Source organism: Dama dama, chromosome 16 (assembly GCF_033118175.1).
Source record: "Dama dama isolate Ldn47 chromosome 16, ASM3311817v1, whole genome shotgun sequence".
Taxonomy (NCBI): Eukaryota; Metazoa; Chordata; class Mammalia; order Artiodactyla; family Cervidae; genus Dama; species Dama dama.
The window spans coordinates 38,403,721-38,426,762 of NC_083696.1; the positions used below are offsets into that span (position 1 = coordinate 38,403,721).

Below are 23,042 nucleotides of genomic sequence, written 5' to 3' on the forward strand. Positions count from 1 at the left end.
CCACTGCCCACTTTCTGGCTCCCATAGGACAGGTCCCTTACTCGGCTCTTCACCCCCTCTACATACAATCATTCAATAAATATTTATTAAGCACTAGTTTAGATACCATGGTGGAGTGGAGAAGAAGAGTTATTACAAAGATTACGCTCTAACATAAAATATGATATATATGATGATCTCAAAGGATGACAGAGCTAGCTAAAAGCACTCAAGGAGAGCACATGGCAGAAAATAATTAGCAACATGGGACATGATAAAATGGAATGAACTACAGCTATACACAACATCATGGGTGAACCTAAAAAACATTATGCAGAATGAAAGAAACTAAACAGACATGCATAATTCCATTTACATAAAGCTGAAGGGCAGACAAACTAATTAATCCATGGTGATCTAAATTAGAACAGTTGTTTTTTGTTTTTGAAGGTGGGAATTGCACAGAAGAAGGTGACGGAACTTTCTGGAGCATGGGGAGTGCTCTGTATCTTGACTGGAGCATTAGGCACATGTTGTGCACTCAATCTATCTAAATTACTTGAATTGTACCTAACGTGAGTATATTTCACTGTATATACAGTGCACTGCAATTTCTAAAAACATTAAAAAATGTAAACTTATCAAAGGAACAAAAAGCTACGAACAAAGCTAGCGGAGGTGATGGAATTCCAGTTGAGCTATTTCACATCCTAAAAGATGATGCTCTAAAGAGCTGCACTGAATGTGTCAGCAAATCTGGAAAATTCAGCAGTGGCCACGGAACCAGAAAAGGTCATTTCATTTCAGTCCCAAAGAATGACAATGCCGAAGAATGTCCAAACTACCGCACAATTGCATTCATCTCACATGCTAGACTAAGTAATGCTCAAAATTCTCCAAGCCAGGCTTCAACAGTACGTGAACCGTGAACTTCCAGATGTTCAAACTGGATTTAGAAAAGGCAGAGGAACCAGAGATCAAATTGTCAACATCTGTTGAATCATCAAAAAAGGAAGAGAGTTTCAGAAAAACATCTACTACTGCTTTATTGACTAAGCCTAAGTTGACTGTGTGGATCACAACAAACTCTGGAAAATTCTTCAAGAGATGGGAATACCAGACCATCTTACCTGCCTCCTGAGAAATCTGTATGCAGGTCAAGAAACAACAGTTAGAAGCGGACATGCAACAACGAACTGGTTCCAAATTGGGAAAGGAGTATGTCAAGGCTGTATATTGTCACCCTGCTTATTTAACTTCTATGCAGAGTACAGCGTGCGAAATGCCGGTTTGGATGAAGCACAAGCTGGAATCAACATTTCCAGGAGAAATATAAATAACCTCAGATATGCAGATGACACCACCCTTTTGGCACAAAGCAAAGAAGAACTAAAGAGACTCTTGAAGAAAGTAAAAGAGGGGAGTGAAAAAGTTGGCTTAAAATTCAACATTCAGAAAACTAAGATCATGGCATCCAGTCCTGTCACTTCATGGCAAACAGATGGGGAAACAGTGTTAGACTTTATTTTTGGGGGCTCCAAAATCACTGCAGATGGTGACTGCAGCCATGAAATTAAAAGATGCTTGCTCCTTGGAAGAAAAGCTATGACCAACCTAGGTATGTGGAATCCATGAGCTTGCCTTCAGAATATTCTCACAAAAAGTAGAAACCCAGGCAGATGCAGAAACCAAAGAGGAGATGTCAGCCTATGGGAGTGTGAAAGTGAAGTCGCTCAGTCATGTCCAACTCTTTGAGACCCCATGGACTGTAGCCCACCAGGGTCCTCCATCCATGGGATTTTCCAGGCAAGAGTACTGGAGTGGGGTGCCATTTCCTTCTCCATAGCCAACCTAGACAGCATATTAAAAAGCAGAGACATTACTTTGCTGACATAGGTCCATTTAGTCAAAGCTATGGCTTTCCAGTAGTTGTGTATGGATGTGAGAGTTGGACTATAAAGAAAGCTGAGAGCTGAAGAATTGATGCTTTTGAACTGTAGTGTTGGAGAAGACTCTTGAGAGTTCGTTGGACTGCAAGGAGATTCAACCAGTCAATCCTAAAGGAAATCAGTGCTGAATATTCACTGGAAGGAATGATGCTGAATCTGAAACTCCAATACTTTAGCCACCTAATGCAAAGATCTGATTCCTTGGAAAAGACTCTGATGCTGGGAAAGATTGAAGGCAGGAGGAGAAGGGGACAACAGAGGATGAGATGGTTGGATGGCATCACCAACTCGATGGACATGAGTTTGAGCAAGCTCCAGGAGCTGGTGATGGACAGGGAAGCCTGGCATGCTGCAGTCCATGGGGTTGCAAAGAGTCGGACATGACTGAGCAACTGAACTGAACTGATCAAAGGAACATTAAGAAGTATCCACCTCAAAGGGACACAGAATTCAACAATAAAGGCATTGCTTAAGTATCACTGAACATTTTTGTTGGAAAGTACCTTGAAACCAGTTTCAGCCACATGTGAAAAATCAGAGTTTTTACTCCGATTTCTCCATTGTTTTTACTTTGTATTATGTCTCTCCAATGACATTGTTTATCTTCCTTGATTGGGGCTCTGAAACTGATTCTGAACGAGTACTGCTATTTCCAAAAATTCAATCCAGATTGGAGATTCATTTACTCTTTCAACAAAAAGATGCTTAGGAGAGCAAGACCTATAACATCTTTGTCCTACTTGGTCTCATTTTTTAATGGGAAGAGAGAAACAAACATGTGAACACACAAGGATATGAAAAAAGTCATTTCATAAAGGGCTAAAAGTTATTAGAGAAAGAGCGACAATGTCCCCGAACATTCACTGCCACACTATTCAGAGCAGCCAAGACATGGAAGCAACCTAAGTGTCTGTGAACAAATGAATGGATAAAGATGATGTGGTTTATAATAGACAGTGGAATACTACTCAGCCATAATAACAATGAAATAAAGCCACTTGTAGCAACATGGGTGGACCCAGAGATCATACTAAGTGAAGTCAGAGAAAGATAAATATATGACATTACTTATAAATGGTATTAGTTGATCAACTGTATCCGACTCTTTGCAACACCATAGACTGTAGCCTGCCAGCTTCCTCTGCCCATGGGATTCTCCAGGCAAAAATGATGGAGTGGGTAGCCATTCCTTTCTCCAGGGGATCTTCCTGACCCAGGGATCAAACCTGGGTCTCCTGCACTGTGGGTAGATTCTTTATGGTCTGAGTCACCAGGAAATCCCAAATAAACATGTGGAGTCTAAAAAATGATGCAAATGAACCTATTTACAAAAACAGGGACAGACTCACAGATTTAGAAAACAAATTTATGTTTACCAAAGGGGAAAGGTAGGAAGGAGGGATAAATCAGTAGGAGTTAGGGATTAACATTACACACTACTACACCTCATAGCTCAGTTGGTAAATCATCTGCCTGCAATGCAGGAGACACAGGTTTGATTCCTGGGTCGGGAAGATCCCCTGGAGAAGGAAATGGCAACCCACTCCAGTATTCTTGCCTGGAGAATCCCATGGACAGAGGAGCCTGGCGGGCTAATGGGATCGCAAGAGTCGGACACGACTAATCAACTAAACCACCACCACCACCACACATAAAATAGATAACAAACAAGGACCTATTGTCTAGAACAGGGGGCTATATTCAATATTTTACAATAACCTAAAAATGGAAAAGTATGTGAAAAACAGTAAATATACATGGATTTTTTTTTAACTGAATCACTCTGCTGTATACTTGAGGCTAACACAACCCTGTAAATCAACTATACTTCAATTTAAACAAAAAAAAAGTGACAAGTGGAGGTGGGTTACTTCAGCATGCGTGGACAGAAAATTCTCTCTGCTGAGGATTCACATTGCTAATGTGGTCATTCATTTATTATACATAAAAACACTTATTCAACCCTCGCATGCCAGACACTGTCTTCAAGGAGGAAGGAAATAGACTGTAAACAAATAATGAAATACAAAAGGTCCTTTAATGGTAATGCTTGGAGACACTTGGCACACAGAGGCAGGGTTATGAATATGATGAAGGCAGTTACTGACTGGAAGATTTTTTTTTGAACCATAAAAGCATCATTTATATGTGTAAGGCATGAAGCATGAAGCATTTTGTAAAATCTCTCATTTTGCAGTCCCAGAATAAATCTGTTTCCTCTCTGCTCCCTCCATCAATAAATTATTTTTATTGTAGTAAAATATACATAACATGAATTTTAACATTTTAACTATTTGAAAGTACACAGTTCATTGGCATTAAGTACATTCACACAGTTGTACAATCATAATTTTTGACCTTCCCAGGAATTAAAGGCAAGAAAGAGACAGGGAGCCATGGTTTCTATGCACCTTCTTTGGGCAGTGTAGCCAGCCAGGCTCCTCTGTCTGTGGGATTCTCTAGGCAAGAATACTGGAGTGGGTTGCCATTCCCTTCTCTAGGGAATCTTCCCAACCCAGGGATCAAACCCAGGTCTCCTGCATTGTAGGCAGATTCTTTTCTGCTGAGCCACGAGGGAAGCCCAAAGCCTGGCTGGTCAGGAGTGGGATTCGAACCCACACCTCCAGAGGATTCTGAAGGCAGGTCTGTGCCTCACACGGCTAGGCCATCCTGACGGAGGAAGAGCCGGGGCTACATCCGGTTGGTTTTTGTTTACATGTCACTGGCCTGGTAGCTTGCTGGGTGAAGCAGAGTTAAGTAGGCCAAGGTTGAAGGTTCCAGGTGAGCCTGTCAGGTTTCCACTGCCACGGCCTGTCCTCCCGTTCCCAGTGAGTGTGCCTCAGAGACAAGCCTGAGGTTCCCCCCCAGAGGGAAGCTGGGAAGCAGGGCAAACCTCTACTGGACTTCGTTGCTACATCTTTGTCTGAAGGCAGCCCAGAGTCACTGGGGTTCAGGAAGTCCACTTTCTGAATGCAAGGACCATCTCAGTGGGGCTTTTGAAACTAAATTCAAAGGCAGACAGTAAAAGGATGCAAAGACAGTCAGAGGCAATTCTATTCTTCCGTATCGTTTTGTGAGACAATCGGTCATCCAGGTCAGGCACGTGCAGTAACTGCTGGAAGTCTGAGCTCCAAAGAACTGAGTTCACAGAAATTTAACAGCCTCACCTCGAAAAAGAGGAAATTCAGGCAAGGAACTGAAAAGGCTGTCCAGAGTCAAGTAGTGACTTACTAGCTAAGATGAGGATCTGAACATGGGCTTCCTAGGGCACACTTCATAGCTGACTGCCCCCTCACTGCTCCTGGTGGGAGTGGGGGGTGCAGGGGGTATGGGAGCTTGGCCACAGAATCCTCTCAATATAAACCCCACAGACACAAGCGCAGGAAGTCAGCAGAAAAGAAAGATGGCGGTCTTTTGTTCCGTCTTTTGTTTCTTGAATGAACAAGAAAGAGTCGTGTCTTTATGGTACCTGGAACACAGCAGATACTCAATACATTTCGGATGAATGTATTAACGAGAAAGAGAATTCCTAGAGTTAATGGCCACAGATAGAACAGACTGATGGAGGACCCCCTAAATCTGCTCCTCTGGGGCAAGACTGACTGCAAGGTCTGAGACATCCTTCTCTTCTCTCCGAGATCCCATACCCAGTGGCAGAGCAGGGTGGGGCCCGAGCTCCTGCCTGGGAGGTCAGGGACAGAAGAGACACCACTTCTTATGAGAAAGACTCACTGAAACCCAAAGGCCTAGGTCTCCATCCTGGTTCTCTGCTCATCAGGTCTGCCAGACTCCCATTGGTCAACTATTCATTTCAAGGGAGGAAGGCTTTGATCTCTCAAACATCCTTTCACCAAAACATTCCTTTCTCCTCCCCTCATAAAACCCAATTCCACAGCTAACAGAGGTTTGCTCTGGTTGCCCACAAGACATGGTGATGACACGACTTCTTTCCAACAGCCCACACGTCCTCAGACAGATGCAGGGACCTGGTCCAGGCGGTGGACCCACAGGAGGAGTAGATTCAAGTTACAGCCGACAGACCGGAGAGGTGACATACCCAAATGTCTCCTGCAAAACTGGGCACTCTGTCTGCAACTCAGAGACCCTCTGAAGCTCAGCGAGAGGAAGGGAAAAGATCTCCTCCAGTCTGATCAACGTCTTCACTTTGGTTTGCCCATTCCCGTGCCATATGCTAGATGTGGCCTTTTTTTTTTTGTTTTCTAAAGCAAGGTAATCCTGACAGTTGTTTGTCCTTCTGGCTCCTGGCACTAATTCCACTCTTCTGTGGTGGAATTTTCTGTAACTTACCCAAACAGTTCAAGCAAGCTGAAATAAATGGATGCCACATGCAGTTTCCTCTGTAGTAGCAATGAACTTGCTGGAACTTTCTCTTAGATTTTGTTATCATCAGCACCGATATTTGCAAAATGGAAGAGAAAGGAATACAGGTTTGTGAATGAGGCATCATTTCATCAAATGGGATATATTAAGAAGGCCTGCTTTTACAAGGATCAATGCTAGGTTCTGGGGGTGGGGGATGATGATTCAGGAGTTTGGGACTCCAATAACACCCACTCCTGATCTGGAAGAATTTCTAATCTAATTACTAGTAGAACAGAAGGTGACAGGGGAGGGTGAAGTCATAATAAACTTGCACGTATAGTCAACCAGGATTTCTGGAATTTCAGTGCAGACTGCTTTTTTAAACTGGAAGATAATTGCTTTACAAAGTTGTGTCAGTTTATGCAGTATAACAACATGAATCAGCTATGTGTATACATGTATCCCCTCCCTCTTGAGCCTCCTCCCACCCCAGCCCTCACTGCATCCCTCTAGGTTATCACAGAGCACCCCCTGTGCTATATGGCAGGTTCCCACTAGCTAGCTACCTTACACGTGAGCGTGTGTATACGTCAGGGTTACTCTCCCAGTTCGTCCCACTCTCCCCTCAGGCCCTGTGTCCATGTCTCTATTCCTTCCCTACAAATAGGTTCACCAGGACCATTTTCCTAGATCCCACACATACATAATGTTAATATATGATACTTGTTTCTCTCTAACTTACTTCATTCTGTATGACAGGCTAAGTCCACCCACATCTCTGCAGATGTCAGTTTTGCCCTTTTATGGCTGAGTAATATTCTGCTGTATATGCATACCACAACTTCCTTATCCATCCATCTGTCAATGGAAAGAATTCTGGAACTCCAGTGCAGACTGCTTTTTCAATGAAACCACCACTGCCTCCTGAGAAGGACATTGGGATGAGACGTGAGAGGTGAAGGCTGCCTTCATTTCTGAAGGGGACCAGAGGCTCCCGTAAGACAGGAACCTGATCCCGGGCAGAGGTGTTGGAAATACGTGAAACTTCACAAGGAGGACAAGTCAGGTGATGTGAGGAAAGCCCTGCAGTGTGACCCAGTGCTGAACCTAAGCTCCCTTCAGCCTGATCTCCTAGAAACCTGCTCTAAATTCCTCAATGGAACACCTCCTAAAAATGAACAAGCAAGGCTACAATGTTGTGAACCACAGGTCCCCACTTTGTGGACCCAGAGAGCCAGGGGTGAAAGGACACTACGAAAGGTGTGAAAAGATCAACAGTGCTGAGGTGGAACCCAAGACGGGTGACAACACTGAGTCCTGGTGTGATGTCCCTGGCAGTCCGGTGATTAAGAATCCACCTGCGGATGCAGGGGACACAGGTTCAATCCCTGGTCATGGAAGATCCCACAAGCCAGGGAACAACTAAGCCCATGAACCACAGCTACTGGGACTGTGCTCTATAGTAAGAGAAACCACTATGAGAAACCCAGGCACCGCAACAAAGAGTTGCCTCTGCTGGCCGAAACCAGAGAAAACTTGTGAGCAGCAACGAAGACCTAGTGCAACCATAATAATTAATTTGTTTTTAAAGTCCTGGTGGCAAAACATCAGAAGAGCTGAAATACAAACCACGTGGGATGTTCCCAGAGTGTCAGAGCCAAAGATGGCTGAATCTGATCCATGTGCCCCCTTCACTAACTCAGGTGGAGGGCACAGCCCAGGACCTGAGCCATACATCCGCAGACACACAGGGAGGGAGAGATTGCCACAGGCTGGTGGGTGTCAGAGATCCCTGCAGGGACCTCTCTGCTTATCTGGTCTGGAGACCCACCTACCACACCTGAGGGGCTTGGTCACACTGTCCATGACAACTGCCCACCACCTCAGTCATTCTTCCCCAGAGTGTGTGGGCTGCAGGAGGGGGACCAATCTCTCTGGATGTAGGGGGAGATGATTCTGCTAGGCTCCTGAAGAACAGACACGCCTACCCACTTGGAGGAAGCCAGCTGCTGCAAACAGGCCGGGAGGAGGGGTGTGGACGGCTGATTAGCACCCTGCACTGAGGTTGAAGTGGGTCAGGGGGCAGGCAGGAGACCACCGGCCAGAGGACAGGTTTGCGTGGAAGAGCCACGGAAGGAGAGAAGTCCAGAGAGAGCTCCGCTTGATATGTTTGGGGTGGCGGGCAATTCATCTGACTGTCATTCAAACAGCAAAAGAACCTCACCCTCTGTGGCAAATTGTACCTTATGTTCAAAACAGAGATGCTGTTTCCCCAAAGGCCTTGGAATGTGAAGAATGCTCTTCTTTGGATTCCAGGGGCCCCTGGTGAGAATGAGACCTCTGCCATTTCACAGCTTTGTGAATGCCTTCAATGTCTTGATATTCACATTGATTGAACAGGCATCAATCTCCCAGGACTGTTAGAACTGAGATGCAGTGTATGAAAGCCCTTCACTCAATGCCTGGCATAGAGAGGAAGGGAAAACACCAAAGCTGGAGCAGTGAGAACCCAAGGACATAACAGAGGGATCCACTTCTTCACTCAGGGCCACCATCCGATTCCTGTGCTAATGACCGAAGGGGACTATATATGGGGCTCTCATTCACTTGATTTCTGAGGTGTGCATCTGTGCTCCCTGGAAGGAGGAACAGAACCTCTCTAAATTATTAAATTACTGGCAACTGATCCCTGAGCTAAGAAGGACCCCTGGAGAAGGAAATGGCAACTCACTCTGATATTCTTGCCTGGGGAATCCCACGGACAGAGAAGCCTGGTGGGCTACAGTCCATGGGGTTGCAAAGAGTCAAACAGGACTGAGCACTTATCAGCAACGATATAGATGCTGGAATCACGCTGGGAGAAGCTCCACCCTGAGGGCTGATAAGAATACATACTTTTATTCTCCAACAGAATAATTCCCTCCTCCAAGAAAAGAGTAGAAAACATGACTTAAGGGAAAGAACAAGAAAAAGTAGAAGAGACAACTTGGGTGATAGAAAAACCATATGACAAGCGGCTAGAATAACCAAACAACATGGTGCTGAACACCCAGGGCCTGAGCAGAGACTGAATACAGCCCCAAAGGAACTCAGAGGTGACCAGACTAGGTGACTCTAAGACCTGGCTGAACACCCAATGGGCAATGAATCTGCCAGGAAGACATTTAAAGAAGAAAAAGTCTTCCCGACCCATATCCTTTAATTCCAGTGATAGTAACAGATACTTAGTCCTGCATGGTGAAAACTAAACAAGCACTCAAAGTCAGGAATTTAGTGTTCATTGCTTCTGCCACTTAGAAGATGAACTAAATTACTAGTTACAGCTAATTTAAAATCTATTTGGCAATACTGAAAGGTGCAAGTGTTAGTCACTCAGTTGTGTTCAACTCTTTAGTGACCCCAAAGACTGTACCCCACTTGTTCAACTCTTTTGCGCCCCCACAGACTGTATCCTGCTAGGCTCCTCTGTCCATGGAATTCTCCAGGCAAGAATACTGGAGTGGGTAGCCATTCCCTTATCCAGAGAATCTTCTCGACCCAGGGGTAGAACGCAGGTCTCCTACATTGCAGATGGATTCTTTATTGCCTGAGCCATGTTACTTAGCCATAAAAAAGGAACGAAATTGGGTGCTTTGTAGAGATGTGCATGGACCTAGAGTCTGTCATACATAATGAAGTCAGTCAGAAACAGCAAAACAAATACCATATATGAATGCACATATGTGGAGTCTAGAAAAAGGACAGACAAACCGATCCACAGCGCAGGAAGAGACCCGCAGGTGGAGGGACACGGGGGGTGGGGTGGGGTGGACGGGGACAGAGCACTGACATACACACACTGCCATGTGTGAAGTGGATAGCGAGCGGGAGGCTGCCGTACGGCATGGGGAGCTCAGCTCCCTGCTCCGTGACGACCTCCAGGCATGGGAGGGGGGTGAGGGAGGCTCGAGAGCAAGAGGATGTAAGTGTACACACAGCTGACGCACCGTTGTACAGGACAGACTAACACAACATTGTAAAGCAACTATACCCCATTCAGAGAAAATAAAATCTACTTCTACTGTCAAAGATAAATGCGCACACACTTAATACTCTTGTTCAAAAGACAATCATTGAGGATGCCTACACAGAATATGAGGGTTAGATGAATAATCTGTAACAAGATTATCCTGTCTTGCTTTGTCCATCCCTATTTGTAGCCTGAATCATACATGGAGGAGGCCAGGAAAAGAAGTGATGTTCTCCTGCTATTGCTAGGTACAGTTACTACTACTTTGGGGCACATAAGTTTTATAGGTACTGGGGTTTCCACTCTTATAACACTTCTATTTTTTTTTTTTAGCTTTTTATTTTGTATGGGGGGTATAGCCGATTAACTTTGTTGTGATAGTTTCAGTTGGACAGCAAAGGGACTCAGCCACACATATACATGAATCCATTCTCCCCCAAACTCCCCTCCCATCCCGGCTGCCACGTAACACGGGGCAGAGTTCCCTGTGCTGGACAGCAGGTCCTTGTTGGTTATCTGTTTTAAATAAAGCAGTGTGTACATGTTTGTCGCAAACTCCCTAACTATCCCGTTCCCCCATCCTTACCCCCAGCAGCCATAGTCTGTTTTCTAAGTCTGTGAGTCTCCTTCTGTTTTGTGCTGTAACATCCCTTTCTATGGAATGATTTGCCTCCATGGGTTTAATAAAATGGGGGTGGCTCTAGCAGAGAATTAAAATTTATGATGTTTAAGTCTCCATAACATGCTTTTAAAGGTCATAAATTACTCAAATTACCATGAACAAAGCAGAAACATCTATTTGCTTCTCTCTCCAGATAAAAGCAAGAGAACTACCTAATGCCAATTTGCCCTCAATCGATTTTGAACTTTCCTCTAGGCCTTTTTCTTTCCATGAATACTTCACGAAGACTTACCCAGACCCACGATGGTCTGATGTGCTGTATGTCACAACGGGGATGAGACGCCAAAGGCGCTTTCTGATAAATGTTACAGTCAGAAGTGTGACTGGGTGTGCCTGAGATGCAAAGAACCTATTCATCACTTTGCCTCCTTCTCGACCCCTAGATCCCACCAAGATTCCCTGGAGACCAAAACTTATGGGACACCAGAAGCTCCCAAGAACCTTCCCCCAGAGCATTCCCAATACACTCTGCTTTCAGGCTGAGCCTGCCTGTTTCAGCGCATAGGCAGCTGCCCAAAGGGGCCAAGACCAAGTACCAGTTCATGATGAAGAAGGCTCCACTCGCAAAGGGTTCTGGGGCTTCCCTGGTGCCTCAGTGGTAAAGAATCTACCACCTATCAATGCAGAAGACATGGAGTTGATCCCTGATCCAGGAGAGTTCCACATGATGCGAAGCAATTAAGCCCGAGCACCACAACTACTGCGTCTGTGCTCTAGAGCCCAGGAACGGCAACCACTGAAGCTCAAATACCCTGGAGAGCCCGTGCCCCACAGCAGGAGAAGCCTGGGCTCCGCAGCGCGAGCAGCCCCTGCTCGCCACAACTTAAAAAACCCCGAGCAGCAGCCAAGGCCCAGCATAGCCAAAAATAAGTAATAAAAATTTTTAAAAAGAAAAAGGTCCTCATCCTGATCCTAAAGGATCCTACATTTGCCTGTATGCTAAGAACATACGTTTCCAAGATGGCATTTTAGAAGCATGCTTGAATATATCTCAAAAGGAAAAAGAAGAGAAGGCATTCGCTCTTAGATAAGACGAAACCTGAGGTAGGGGAGGTATAAATGGAGAGATTGGGAGTGCAGTATACACGCTGCCGCTGCTAAGTCGCTTCAGTCGTGTCCGACTCTGTGCAACCCCATAGACGGCAGCCCACCAGACTCCCCCGTCCCTGGGATTCTCCAGGCAAGAACACTGGAGTGGGTTGCCATTTCCTTCTCCAATGCATGAAAGTGAAAAGTGAAAGTGAAGTCGCTCAGTCATGTCCGACTCTCAGTGACCCCATGGACTGCAGCCTACCAGGTGCCTCCGTCCACGGGATTCTCCAGGCAAGAGTACTGGAGAGGGGTGCCATTGCCTCCTCCAATATACACACTAGCATATATAAAATAGATAACTAATAAGGGCATACTATATAGCACAGGGAACTGTACTCGATATTCTGTGATGACCTATATGGGAAACGAATCTAAAAAGAATGGATATATATTATTAATATATGGGTAACTGACTCACTTTGCTCTACAGCAGAAGCTAACACAACATTGGAAATCAACTATACTCCAATAAAAACATAAGAAGATGAAACCTGAGATGAGACTTTTCACCAACTCTACTTTTTAATTAGTTTTTCTTGTAAACACCCTCCTACTGCCAAACACACATCTATGGAAAAACACATCTCAGGAACATGCATCCCCAGGAGTAGCAGCTGACCAGGTGGCCTTAAGGTGAAGGTCAAACAGATGTAGGAAGTGACCGGCACACTCATCAAAACACCACAGGGCCTATTTTGTGTTCAAAGCTGGGGGCAAAATGTTTGCACGCAATCCTTGTTGTAAAACCCAAGCTGTTGGGCACGCTGCCATTCACGTTTGAGAAAGGTGATTATTTTTCTAACTAGAACATGGTAGGGCTACGGATTCTGAATGACGATGAAGTTCCCATTACTGTGACTAATAGGGTAACAAAAGGAAATGAAAGTTACAAATACACCGAATGCCTTATTTCAGCTTATACCCAGTAAACTTTTACACATGCTGTTAAGGACCAATTTTTTAAATCACATTTGATTTTCTCTCACTTGTTTTATGGTCATTGGACATGACTGGACGAACAGCAGGAACTGAGATAGAGAAGGGAGTGAACAGAAAAAAGGAACAATGAGGGGTGACGAGACTACCAGGCTGAGTCACGGGGCAGGAGGAGGTGATGATACAAATGTTCAAATCAGAAGTTCTGAAAGACTTTGATAAGACCTGACTGTACCATATGGTCCATTGGAGAGGTTTTTTGTTTTTTTTTTTTAAGTTTTAGAGAAGAATGGTTGATTTATAATGTTGTATTCATTTCTGCTATACAAAGCTATACACTATATTCTTTTTCATTATAGTTTATCACAGGATATTAAATATAATTCCCCACACTATACAGCAAGACCTGTTGTTTATCCTTTCTATACACACTAGTTTGCATCTACTAATCCCAAACTCCCAATCCTTGCTCCCGGACTCCCCTCCTCCTCCAACCACAAATCTGTTCTCTGTATTTGTGAGTCTGTTTTTTTTCCTTAGGTTCATTTGTGTCATATTTTACATTCCACATATAAGTAATATTCTATGGTATTTGTCTTTCTCTTTCTGACTTACTTCATTTAATATGATAATCTCCAGGTCCATCCAAGTTGCTATAAGGCATTATTTCATTCTTTTCTCTGGCAAGTAGTATTCTATTGTGTATGTGCACCACATCTTCTTTACCCACTCATCTGTCAATGGACATTTAGGTTGTTCCTATGTCTTGGCTACTGTGAATAGTGCCGCTATGAACACAGGGATGCGAGTATCTTTTTGAATTATAGTTTTGTCCCAATACATGCCCAAGAGTGGGATTGCTGGATCATATGGAAACTCTATTTTTGTTTTTGTTGAGGAACCTCCATACTTTTTTCCATAGTGGCTGTACCAATTTACATTTCCATCAACAGTGTGGGAAGGTTCCCTTTTCCAATGGAGGGTTCTTAATTCCACTTCCCATAAAGACACTGATTAGGCTGCTTCTTGGAATCAACTCTTCCAATAGACTCTCTTCTTTTTTATGCCTCTGTTAGAAAGTTTGTCAGCTATGGAGCTAAAATCCAGTACCATGTAACTTTACCTACCTGTCATAATACTGCATTCTGTGCTTATTCAGAAAAGCCTGCTTTATAAAAATGAGACTCACAAGTTGGATAGCCCAAGTCGTAATCCATTTCTATTCTTCTTCATATCATAGAGTATTGATTCTTGATTAAGGTGCATTTCAAAACTGGCCTCATTCCACACACAAGACACAGCGTGGGTATATTGGGAACCTCTTGATATCCACACACATGCTCCTTTTTATTTCATCTTTTCAGAACTGCCCATTTCCTCTGATTCTAACCCAATTGTTTGGGCTCTCCTCTAGGTCTTTACAAATTACATGGAAATCATATAAAACTTTACTCTATGCCTGCCTCTGTAGAACCTGGAAGGCCTCTGAGACATTATCTCATTTTGTTATTTCCAACAGGAGCCAAATTTGTTCTGTTTACCCTCAGAAACCACTGTTCACACCAGTCACACTCTCTCTCGAGCTTGTGAGTGGTTTATGGAGCCGAAAACAAGTTAACTGATGGATATGAAGCAAAGGCAGGAGACTAATACCTACTGATGGAATGACAGACCCTGGGCAAGAAATCCCTTGTGACAGGAATCTGGTTAATTACAGGAGAGGAGGGCTTCGTGGCTGAAGGGATGCAGAAACCTGACTTTTTAAGTCACTTTGGTTTAATCACTTTCAATTCAAAGAGTGACCCTATTTTAGACGAAGTGACCATGACATGCAGAGGGCTCAGACGCGTTGCCCAGGGACAGCCAAGCCTAGACAGGACAGAAGCAAAACCATCCAACCCAACTGGCCCTGTGTACACACTGCTTTACTTAACATGGTGAGCCCACAAGGTCCCGGTATATAGCACGGGGAACTCTGGTCAATGATATCCGGCAGCCTGGATGGGAGGGGAGCTGGGGGGAGAATGGATACATGTGTATGGTTGGCTGAGTTCCTTCACGTTCATCTGAAACAATCACATTGCTGATCGGCTATAACCCAATAAAAAACTACAGCTTTTTTTAAAAAAGTGGTCCTTCTCTCCCTCTTCACCACCCTCACTTACCTCTCTGGTCTATGTAACACTACCCTTTTCTCCCCATAGCACTTACAAGAATCTGAATGCTCTTATCCTCATATTTTGTTCACTTGTCTTAGCTACTCCTGGAATGAAAACCCTAAGAGAGCAGGAACCTGGCCATTTTGTCACTTAGGTAACAGTGCTGTATCATCTCTTGTGCTCAATAAATGTCACTGGCACATAAGAGCATAATACTTGCTCAGTGAGTACTGTTGAATGAATAGATGACCACAGCTGAAATCTCTCCTGGGTCTCAATGCTTTCTCAGTCGTGCTCATGGATCTGGGGTAGGAAGGAACACTCAGATGGAGAATAGTGGTCTCACTGACAAATCTTTTGCCTGGATAAAGAAGCGAAAACAAGCCAGTTGCTGCAGGCAGGCCAATGCCACAGAGGAAGAAAGGGGAGGACACTTGCTTTGGTCCTTGAGGATTTGTCTCCTGAAAGTTTCTGAAAGCAACATGGAGGGGGTCTACGAAAGATGAGCAGTATATATCTTCTCAGTCAATTCCACTCCCTTCCCTTATCTTGAGTAACAAATGATGTTCGGGGACAAGGTCACAGAGAGAAACCACGATAAGGGATGAGGGACGGAACACTTGCTTATGTGGACTGTGGTCTCCTGTTTCAGAGCCAAACCTCAAGCAGTGAGTTTGGCAGTTCCCCACAAGGTTAAATACAGAGTTGCCATTGTTGTCATTCAGTCACTAAGTCATGTCCGACTCTTTGCAACCCCATGGACTGCAGCACGCCAGGCTTCCCCGTCCTTCACTATCTCCCGGAGTTTGCCCATGTTCATGTCCATTCAATCAGTGATGCCATCCAACCATCTCATCCTCTGTCATCCCCTGCTCCTCCTGCCTTCAATCTTTCCCAAGCATCAGCGTCTTTCCCAATGAATCAGTTCTTCCCATCAGGTGGCCAAAGTATTAGAGCTTCAGCTTCAGCATCAATCCTTCTGATGAGTATTTAGGGTTGACTTCCCTTAGGACAGACTGGTTTGATCTCCTTGCAGTCCAAGGGACTCTCAAGAGTCTTCTCCAGCACCACAGTGAGAAAGCATCAATTCTCCGGCACTCAGCCTTCTTTATGGTCTAATTCTCATATATGAGCCAGGAATTTCACTCCAAGGGATACACCCAAGAGAAATGAAAACATGTATCTACACAAAAACGTAAAAGTTCAGGGCAGTAGCATTATTTATAATAACGAAAAACTGTAAACAACCCAAAAGCCCATCAATTGATGAATGGATAAATACAATGTGATCTATGCATTCAATAAATATTACTTAGAAAGAAAAAGGTATGAAGTACTGACACATGCTACAATATGAATGAGACCCCAAAAGATTATTTTAAGTAGAAGAAGCCAGTCACAAAGGACCACATGTCACACGATTTCACTTACATGAAATGTCTTAGAACAGGCAGACCTAGAGAGACAGAAATTAGGTTAGTGGTTGCCTGGAGCCGGGGGGTAATAACCATGAATGAGTAGAGGGTTTCTTCGGGGGGATAATGATTGCCCTACTCTGTGAATAGAGTGCTATGTAAATAGCCATTAAATTGTATCCCCTTTTTTAAAAAGATTTTTTTTTTTAAAATCTGGAACATTTAAAAACTATTTATTGAATTTGTTACAATAGTGCTTCTGTTCTATGCATGTGGGATCCCAGCTTACCAACCAGGGATTGAACCCACACTCTCTGCATTGAAAGGCGAAGTCTTAACCACTAGACTGCCAGGGAAATAGGTCAACTGGATGGTATTTGAAACCTATCTCAATAAAACAATGTTTTTAAATAGCACCTCAGGTGATAACCAAATCCTTCTGTAGGTAGTCTGTACAGAGCAGGGCAGGGCTGGCCTGTCATGGAAGGAGAGAAGCCCTGCCTTATACTCCCGGGGACTGTGTGAAGTGACCCCACACACCCCTTACTCTCCACACTAGCTGTCCTTGGCCTCCTATTTATCTTCACTCATATAGAAGCCATGCTAGGCAGGGGTCCCGCGGATGAAGAAGGAGCAGACCTCCAAGGAGCTACCACCTGGAGAATCATCCACTGAACCACAGGATGGGCAACAACAAAAAGAGAGTCCTGCATAGTATTGTTGCAGGCTGTGGGTAGGAGAGAAATTTTCAAGTCTGGGTTCTAGAAAAGTGGACTCACCTCCACGCCTGAAGTGCCCACCCAGCAATGCAAATATCTCAAAGGCAGGGTGGGGCAGGGTGTCTGGGGGGAGGACCCCCTGGAGTCAGGAAGACAGGAAGCTGAAAGACACACCCCCGCCCACCACCCCAGGGCTGTGAAATGATGCCAGCACCACCCTTAAATTCCATCTGGCAGTACTGTGGGTGTTTCTACTTTGTTTATTTTTTTAAAGAGGAGATGGGGGGAGGAGGGCTAGAACACAAGTTATTACTCAGCATTTCCATCATGCTGAACATCTGCAAAGCACTCCTGCCCTCACTGTGTCCTGAACCGGTTGCAATAATCAAGGAATTTGAGAACCCAGCCAAGAATGCGAGGTACTTAGCAGATAGAAGAATCTATTGCTGCATCTGGCAAGGTGAGCACCATCAGAAAAAATTAATCCCATAAAATACACACTTTTAAAACTTAAGCCAATATAATCATCTCTATAAAAAGCTGATCTGCCACCTGGTTGTTAATGAAGTGAAAAAGCTCATGCTCTAAATCCCCCCATACACACCTTGACACGTGTCCACGTTTACAGAACGGGCACTGATGTTCTTATCTTTATTTGCAGGGAGGCAAAGGAGACGCAGACATAGAGAACAGACTTGGAGACACAGGGGGGGAAAGAGAGGGACGAATTGAAAGAGTAACACTGAAACATACCCATTACCATACATAAGACAGCTGGCCAGTGGGAATTAGCTAGCTATATGATGCCGGGAGCCCAAACCTGGTGCTCTGTGACAACCTTGAGAGGTGGGAGGGAGGTTCCAGAGCGAAGGGACAGATGTATCCTTAGGCTGATTCATGTTGATGTATGGCAGAAACTAACACAATCTTGTAAAGCAATTATCCTCCAATTAAAAACGATTTTTAAGGAAAAATACAAGAATAAAACGTTCTCCCCTGGCCATATCACACAGCATGTGGGGTCTTAAGTTTCCCAACCAGGGATCATACCTGCACCCCCTGCATTGGAAGCTGGAGTCTTCACCACTGCTGCGTGTGTGCTTAGCTGCTCCATCATGTCCAACGCTTTGTGACCCCACGGACTGTAGCCCGCCAGGCTCCTCTGTCCATGGGATTCTCCAGGCAAGAATACTGGAGTGTGTTGCCATTCCCTTCTCCAGGGGATCTTCCCGACCCAGGAATCGAACCCAGGTCTTCCACATTACAGGCAGATTCTTTACCACATAAGCCAGCAGGGAAGCCCATAAAGAGTAGAATGGATTGATCTGGCCCCTGACCAAGTGGCATGACCTAGTAAGGCCATGTTTAATATGCAAAGGAGCTCAAGAATGTAAGCAGATTATCCCCGTGTCTTGCTGATGCCACAGAATTGACATATGACTGGACCTGAGATGGTGTGAATAAAAACGGAAGAAAGAGAGACAGCAGAGTGGGAAGAGACCAGGCAGCCTCCCCTCCCTTCCTCCTCCCCACCTGCAGAAGCTGCACATCAACACTCTAAAGCGTGTGAAAGGTAGAAGGATAACGCAAACTACCAACTCTTTGCCTAAAACCAAAGGGAAGCAGCAGTAACAGTGGAGTCCTCTACGCGACGCAGCGGACAGCTTAGCTTTTCTGTGGCTGAGCCCTACTTCCCGTCCTTCTAACTTCCCACCTCCTCTTCCCCATCCTGTGTCTGTCTGTCTGAACCTCAGAAGCCGCGCTGGATTCCAGAAAATCACCCTCACCATGCCATCATCACAACCATTTATGTGGTGGGACCAGACCCTGCAGATTCACAGGTCTTGTCCTCACCAGCCTCGGTGCTATGCTGAGTCGCTCAGTCGTGTCTGACTCTTTGTGACCCCGTGGACTGTAGCCTGCTGCCAGACTCCTCTGTCCAGGGGATTCTCTAGGCAAGAATACTGGAGTGGGTTGCCATGCCTTCTTCCAGGGGATCTTCCCAACCCAGGGATCCAACCCAGATCTCCCGCACTGCAGGCAGATTCTTTCCCATCGGAGCCACGAGGGAAGCTCACCATATGAGAAAAATCTGCCTCACTTCCCACCTCACTCCTACCCCAGTCTTCAGAGAGAATAAATGGATTCTCAGTTTTTTGCCTTGATCCTCAATGTCAGTGGCGTAGAGACATGTTTGTTGTGCTCTAGGCATTTGGACTAGAAACGGGGTGACACTGGAGTTCGATTAGGATTTAGGGTGGTAGTGAGAAGTCTGGGGCAGGGCCGCCTGGGTGCACCCAGGACCTGTGTTCTTCAGATGAGCCGGGAGCCCTGGATACTCTCCAACAGTACACTTACAGGTTAACTGGGACGCCCTGCCCCCCAATCCAATCTAGTTGCAGGAAATATACTAGAAGGCTTTCTGCACCTACAGTCACCCTGACCTAATTCTTTGAAGGAATTTCAGCAACACCAGTAAGTCTCTCCCTCATTTCTCCCCAAGTGTGGCAACATTCACAGCTGAGAAGAAAGAGCCACTTCATCAGCCCAGCTTCCTTTGCTCTCCCATCAGCCCAGTGATGCACTTGTCTCCTCCGGAGCCAGGGCCTTCTACATCCAGAGTCACTTTTTTTTTTCTTAAATCAATTTAATTATTTTATCTGAGAGAATTTTACTAAAAAATAAATTGTTTTACCTTTTTGAACCTGAGTTGAATTATGTGTGCATGCTAAGTTGTTTCAGTCATGTCTGACTCTTTGCGACCCTAGGGACCAAAGCGCGCCAGGCTCCTTTGTCCATGGGATTCTCCAGGCAAGAATATGGGAGTGGGTTGTCATGCCCTCCTGCAGGGGATCTTCCCAACCCAGGGACAGAACCTGTGTCTCTTGAGTCTCCTGCATTGGCAGGCAGGCTCTTTACCACTAATGCCACCTGAGGAAGCCCAGCTGAAATATATGCTGTCCCTATTTATTCGTAGTACCTATGAAAAGATATCATCTTTCACATATTAGGGTCATGCTTCATGAGAAGCCACTAGAAATCAACAGTGTCTCATTTCACTGGGCTCTGTTACTAGTTGTATGACACGAGGTACATTATTTTCTCTGAATATCAGTTTTCTCAACTATAAAATGAGCATTATGTTTCCTACGTTTAAAAAAGTGAGTGTGGGGTACTCGTGTAATTTTTAAGAGTTCTATAGTTTTCGACTTCCCTGATGGCGTAGAGAATAAGAATCCGCGTGCCAATGCAGAGGACAGGGGTTCGATCCCTGGTCCAGTAAGATTCCACGTGCTGTGGAGCAATGAAGCCTGTGGGCCACAACGACTGAGCCTGTGTGCTGCGACCAGAGGCCCACGCACCTAGAGCCCTCGCTCCACAACGAGACAACACCCTGAGAAGGGCGAGCATTGCAACCAAGAGTAGTAGCCCCTGCTCCCCGCAACTAGAGGAAGGAAAGCAACCGAGACGCAGCACAGCCAAAAATAAACGTTATTTAAAAAAAGAGTTCTACAGTTTTGAAAGTCAGTCATATATATTTTTTCTTAATTACAGAAAAAACAAACACTGCCTTGCCACCCTTAGAGGACTGTCATCAGAATTAAATAGGATGGGAGTATACACAAGCCCATTGTAACTTTACAGAGTGCAGAGTCACATGTTTTGATTCTGGTGTCTGGGCACGTCTGTGCTCGTGCCCTCAGCTGGCTGTTTTGAAACCATCCTGGTACAAAACTGAATACCCTAAGCGCTTTTCCTAGATTTTTACTAGCATCGCTTCAGGAAGTAAACTGTGTTGATGTTTGCTCCAAGAGCCTTATGAGTAAGTAACTCGCACTACTTGGGCCTCCCCACCCATCTGGCAGAAGGCCATCCAGACTTACCCTCATACATCTCCAGGATGTGAACCGTGTCTCCAACCTGCAAGGACAGCTCCACATCTTGAGAGGCGTTGTAGTTATAGATCGCTGGAAAGGAGACACAGAAGAGAGAAATGATGGCATCGGCGACACTTAAAATACAAGTCACCAAAGAGCACACCCAGGGAACTTCCCTGGCGGTCCAGTGGCTAAGGATCCGCCTTCCAGTGCAGGGGACACGGGTGCAATCCTTGGTCAGGACGCTAAGATCCCACACGCTACAGGACAGTTGAGCCCACGCACCGCAGCTGCTGACCCCTCTCACTCTAGAGCCTGTGCTTTGCAACAAGAGACGCTGCCACGTGCCACAACGAAGACCCAGCGCAGCCAAAACCAAAAATAATATAAGCGACTTAAAAAAGAGCACATACTTCAGCTACTGAACCAATTCTCCAACAAATAACCGCTTCTTTAATCACTTCAGGTGAGTCCCCCTCTGAAAAGCAGAGGGCATCCTCCTGGGTTCCCACTGCTGGCATTTTAGTCATTCCTCCATCCAGCAAATTTTGGCTGGTTGCCTGATAGGTTCCACATGTTGTGCTAGAGACTGGAGACAAGAGTGTTGAGACACTCAGATGTGGTACCTATACCAGGGATTTTTAATAGTATAGTATGGGAAGTGAGAGAGTAAATCTATCATTACAGACACAACTCCTTAATTAAAATGGTAATAAGAGTTATCAGCCTACAAGACCACTGAGCCTCTGATCTCTTGGCCACAGGGCGAGCCATCTCCTGGCTTCCCTGACAGTAACTGGCAGCCTAGGGGCCAGCTGTGAGTCCCATCCATCCCCCGCCCAGGAGTAAACTAAACCCCAGTGGCTTCCTTGCCCCCGGTGCCAGGCACCCTGTGGGAATGGGGCACCTTAGCACCTTCTCATCAAGGGGACCTCCATCAGCACAGCATCTCAGGACTGGACCAGACTGTGGAAAACAGCAGACTAACTCTTGTACCTCCAAAAGAAGGTGACAGTCCAATTTCAAGATGGGTAAGAGTTCTGAAGAGACCTTTTACCACAAATTATACATGATGAATAATCAGCGCAAGAAAAGATGTCCAACAACCATTAGTCATCGGGGAAATGCAAATTAAAACCACAAGGAGCTGCGATTTCACACCCACTAGGATGGCTGTAACTTTTAAAAGGCAGCCTTGGCAGGAATGTGGAGAAACTGGAACCCTTATGCATTACCAGTAGGAAAGTAAAATGATATAACCTCTCAGTTTGACAGTTTCTTAAAAAGTTAAACATAAATGAACACGCAACCCAGAAATTCCACTCCTAGTTATTTACAAAGAGTAAAGGGAAACATGTCAACACCAACTTCATGTGAATATTCAAAGTCACTGTGGTAGGCAGAAAAATAGCCCCCCAAAGATACACACACCAAATTTTGAAATGTGCGAGTGTTTCCGTAGGTAGCAAAAAACATAAAGATAGGAGGTTATTCTGGAAATTCAGGATGTGGCCTAAACACAATCCTATGTATCCAGATCAGAGAGAGACATAGGGAGTTTTAAGAGATTCACAGAAGAGAAGGCAACATGAGGTTGGAGGTACAGGGTGAAGTGACGTGACTGCAAGTCCAAGGACTGGCACCACCACTAGAAGCCAGGAACAGAAGGACAAGGAACAGAATTCCCCGAGAGCCTCTAGAAGGAGCACAGGTGGTCAACACCTTGATTTTCATCGTCTGGCCTTCGGATCTGTGAGAGAAGAAAATCCTGCCGTTCAAGTCACCAAGTTTGTGGTCACTGGACATTGTAAGGACACTGATAAGAAGCTAATAGAGCAGCATTACTTATAACAGCCAAACACGAGAAACAACTCATTCACTGAAGAATCAATGAATATGTA

General features: G+C 45.1%; 1 protein-coding gene across 1 annotated transcript in view; it reads right to left on the reverse strand.

The window, feature by feature from the left end:
* Positions 1 to 23,042, reverse strand: part of DOCK5 (dedicator of cytokinesis 5) — a 275,156-nt gene that overhangs the window by 182,261 nt on the left and 69,853 nt on the right. The window contains exon 2 of the mRNA XM_061163865.1: positions 21,148 to 21,231. Coding sequence (XP_061019848.1) covers positions 21,148 to 21,231 — 84 coding nt within the window. The remainder of the gene's footprint in view (positions 1 to 21,147; positions 21,232 to 23,042) is intronic.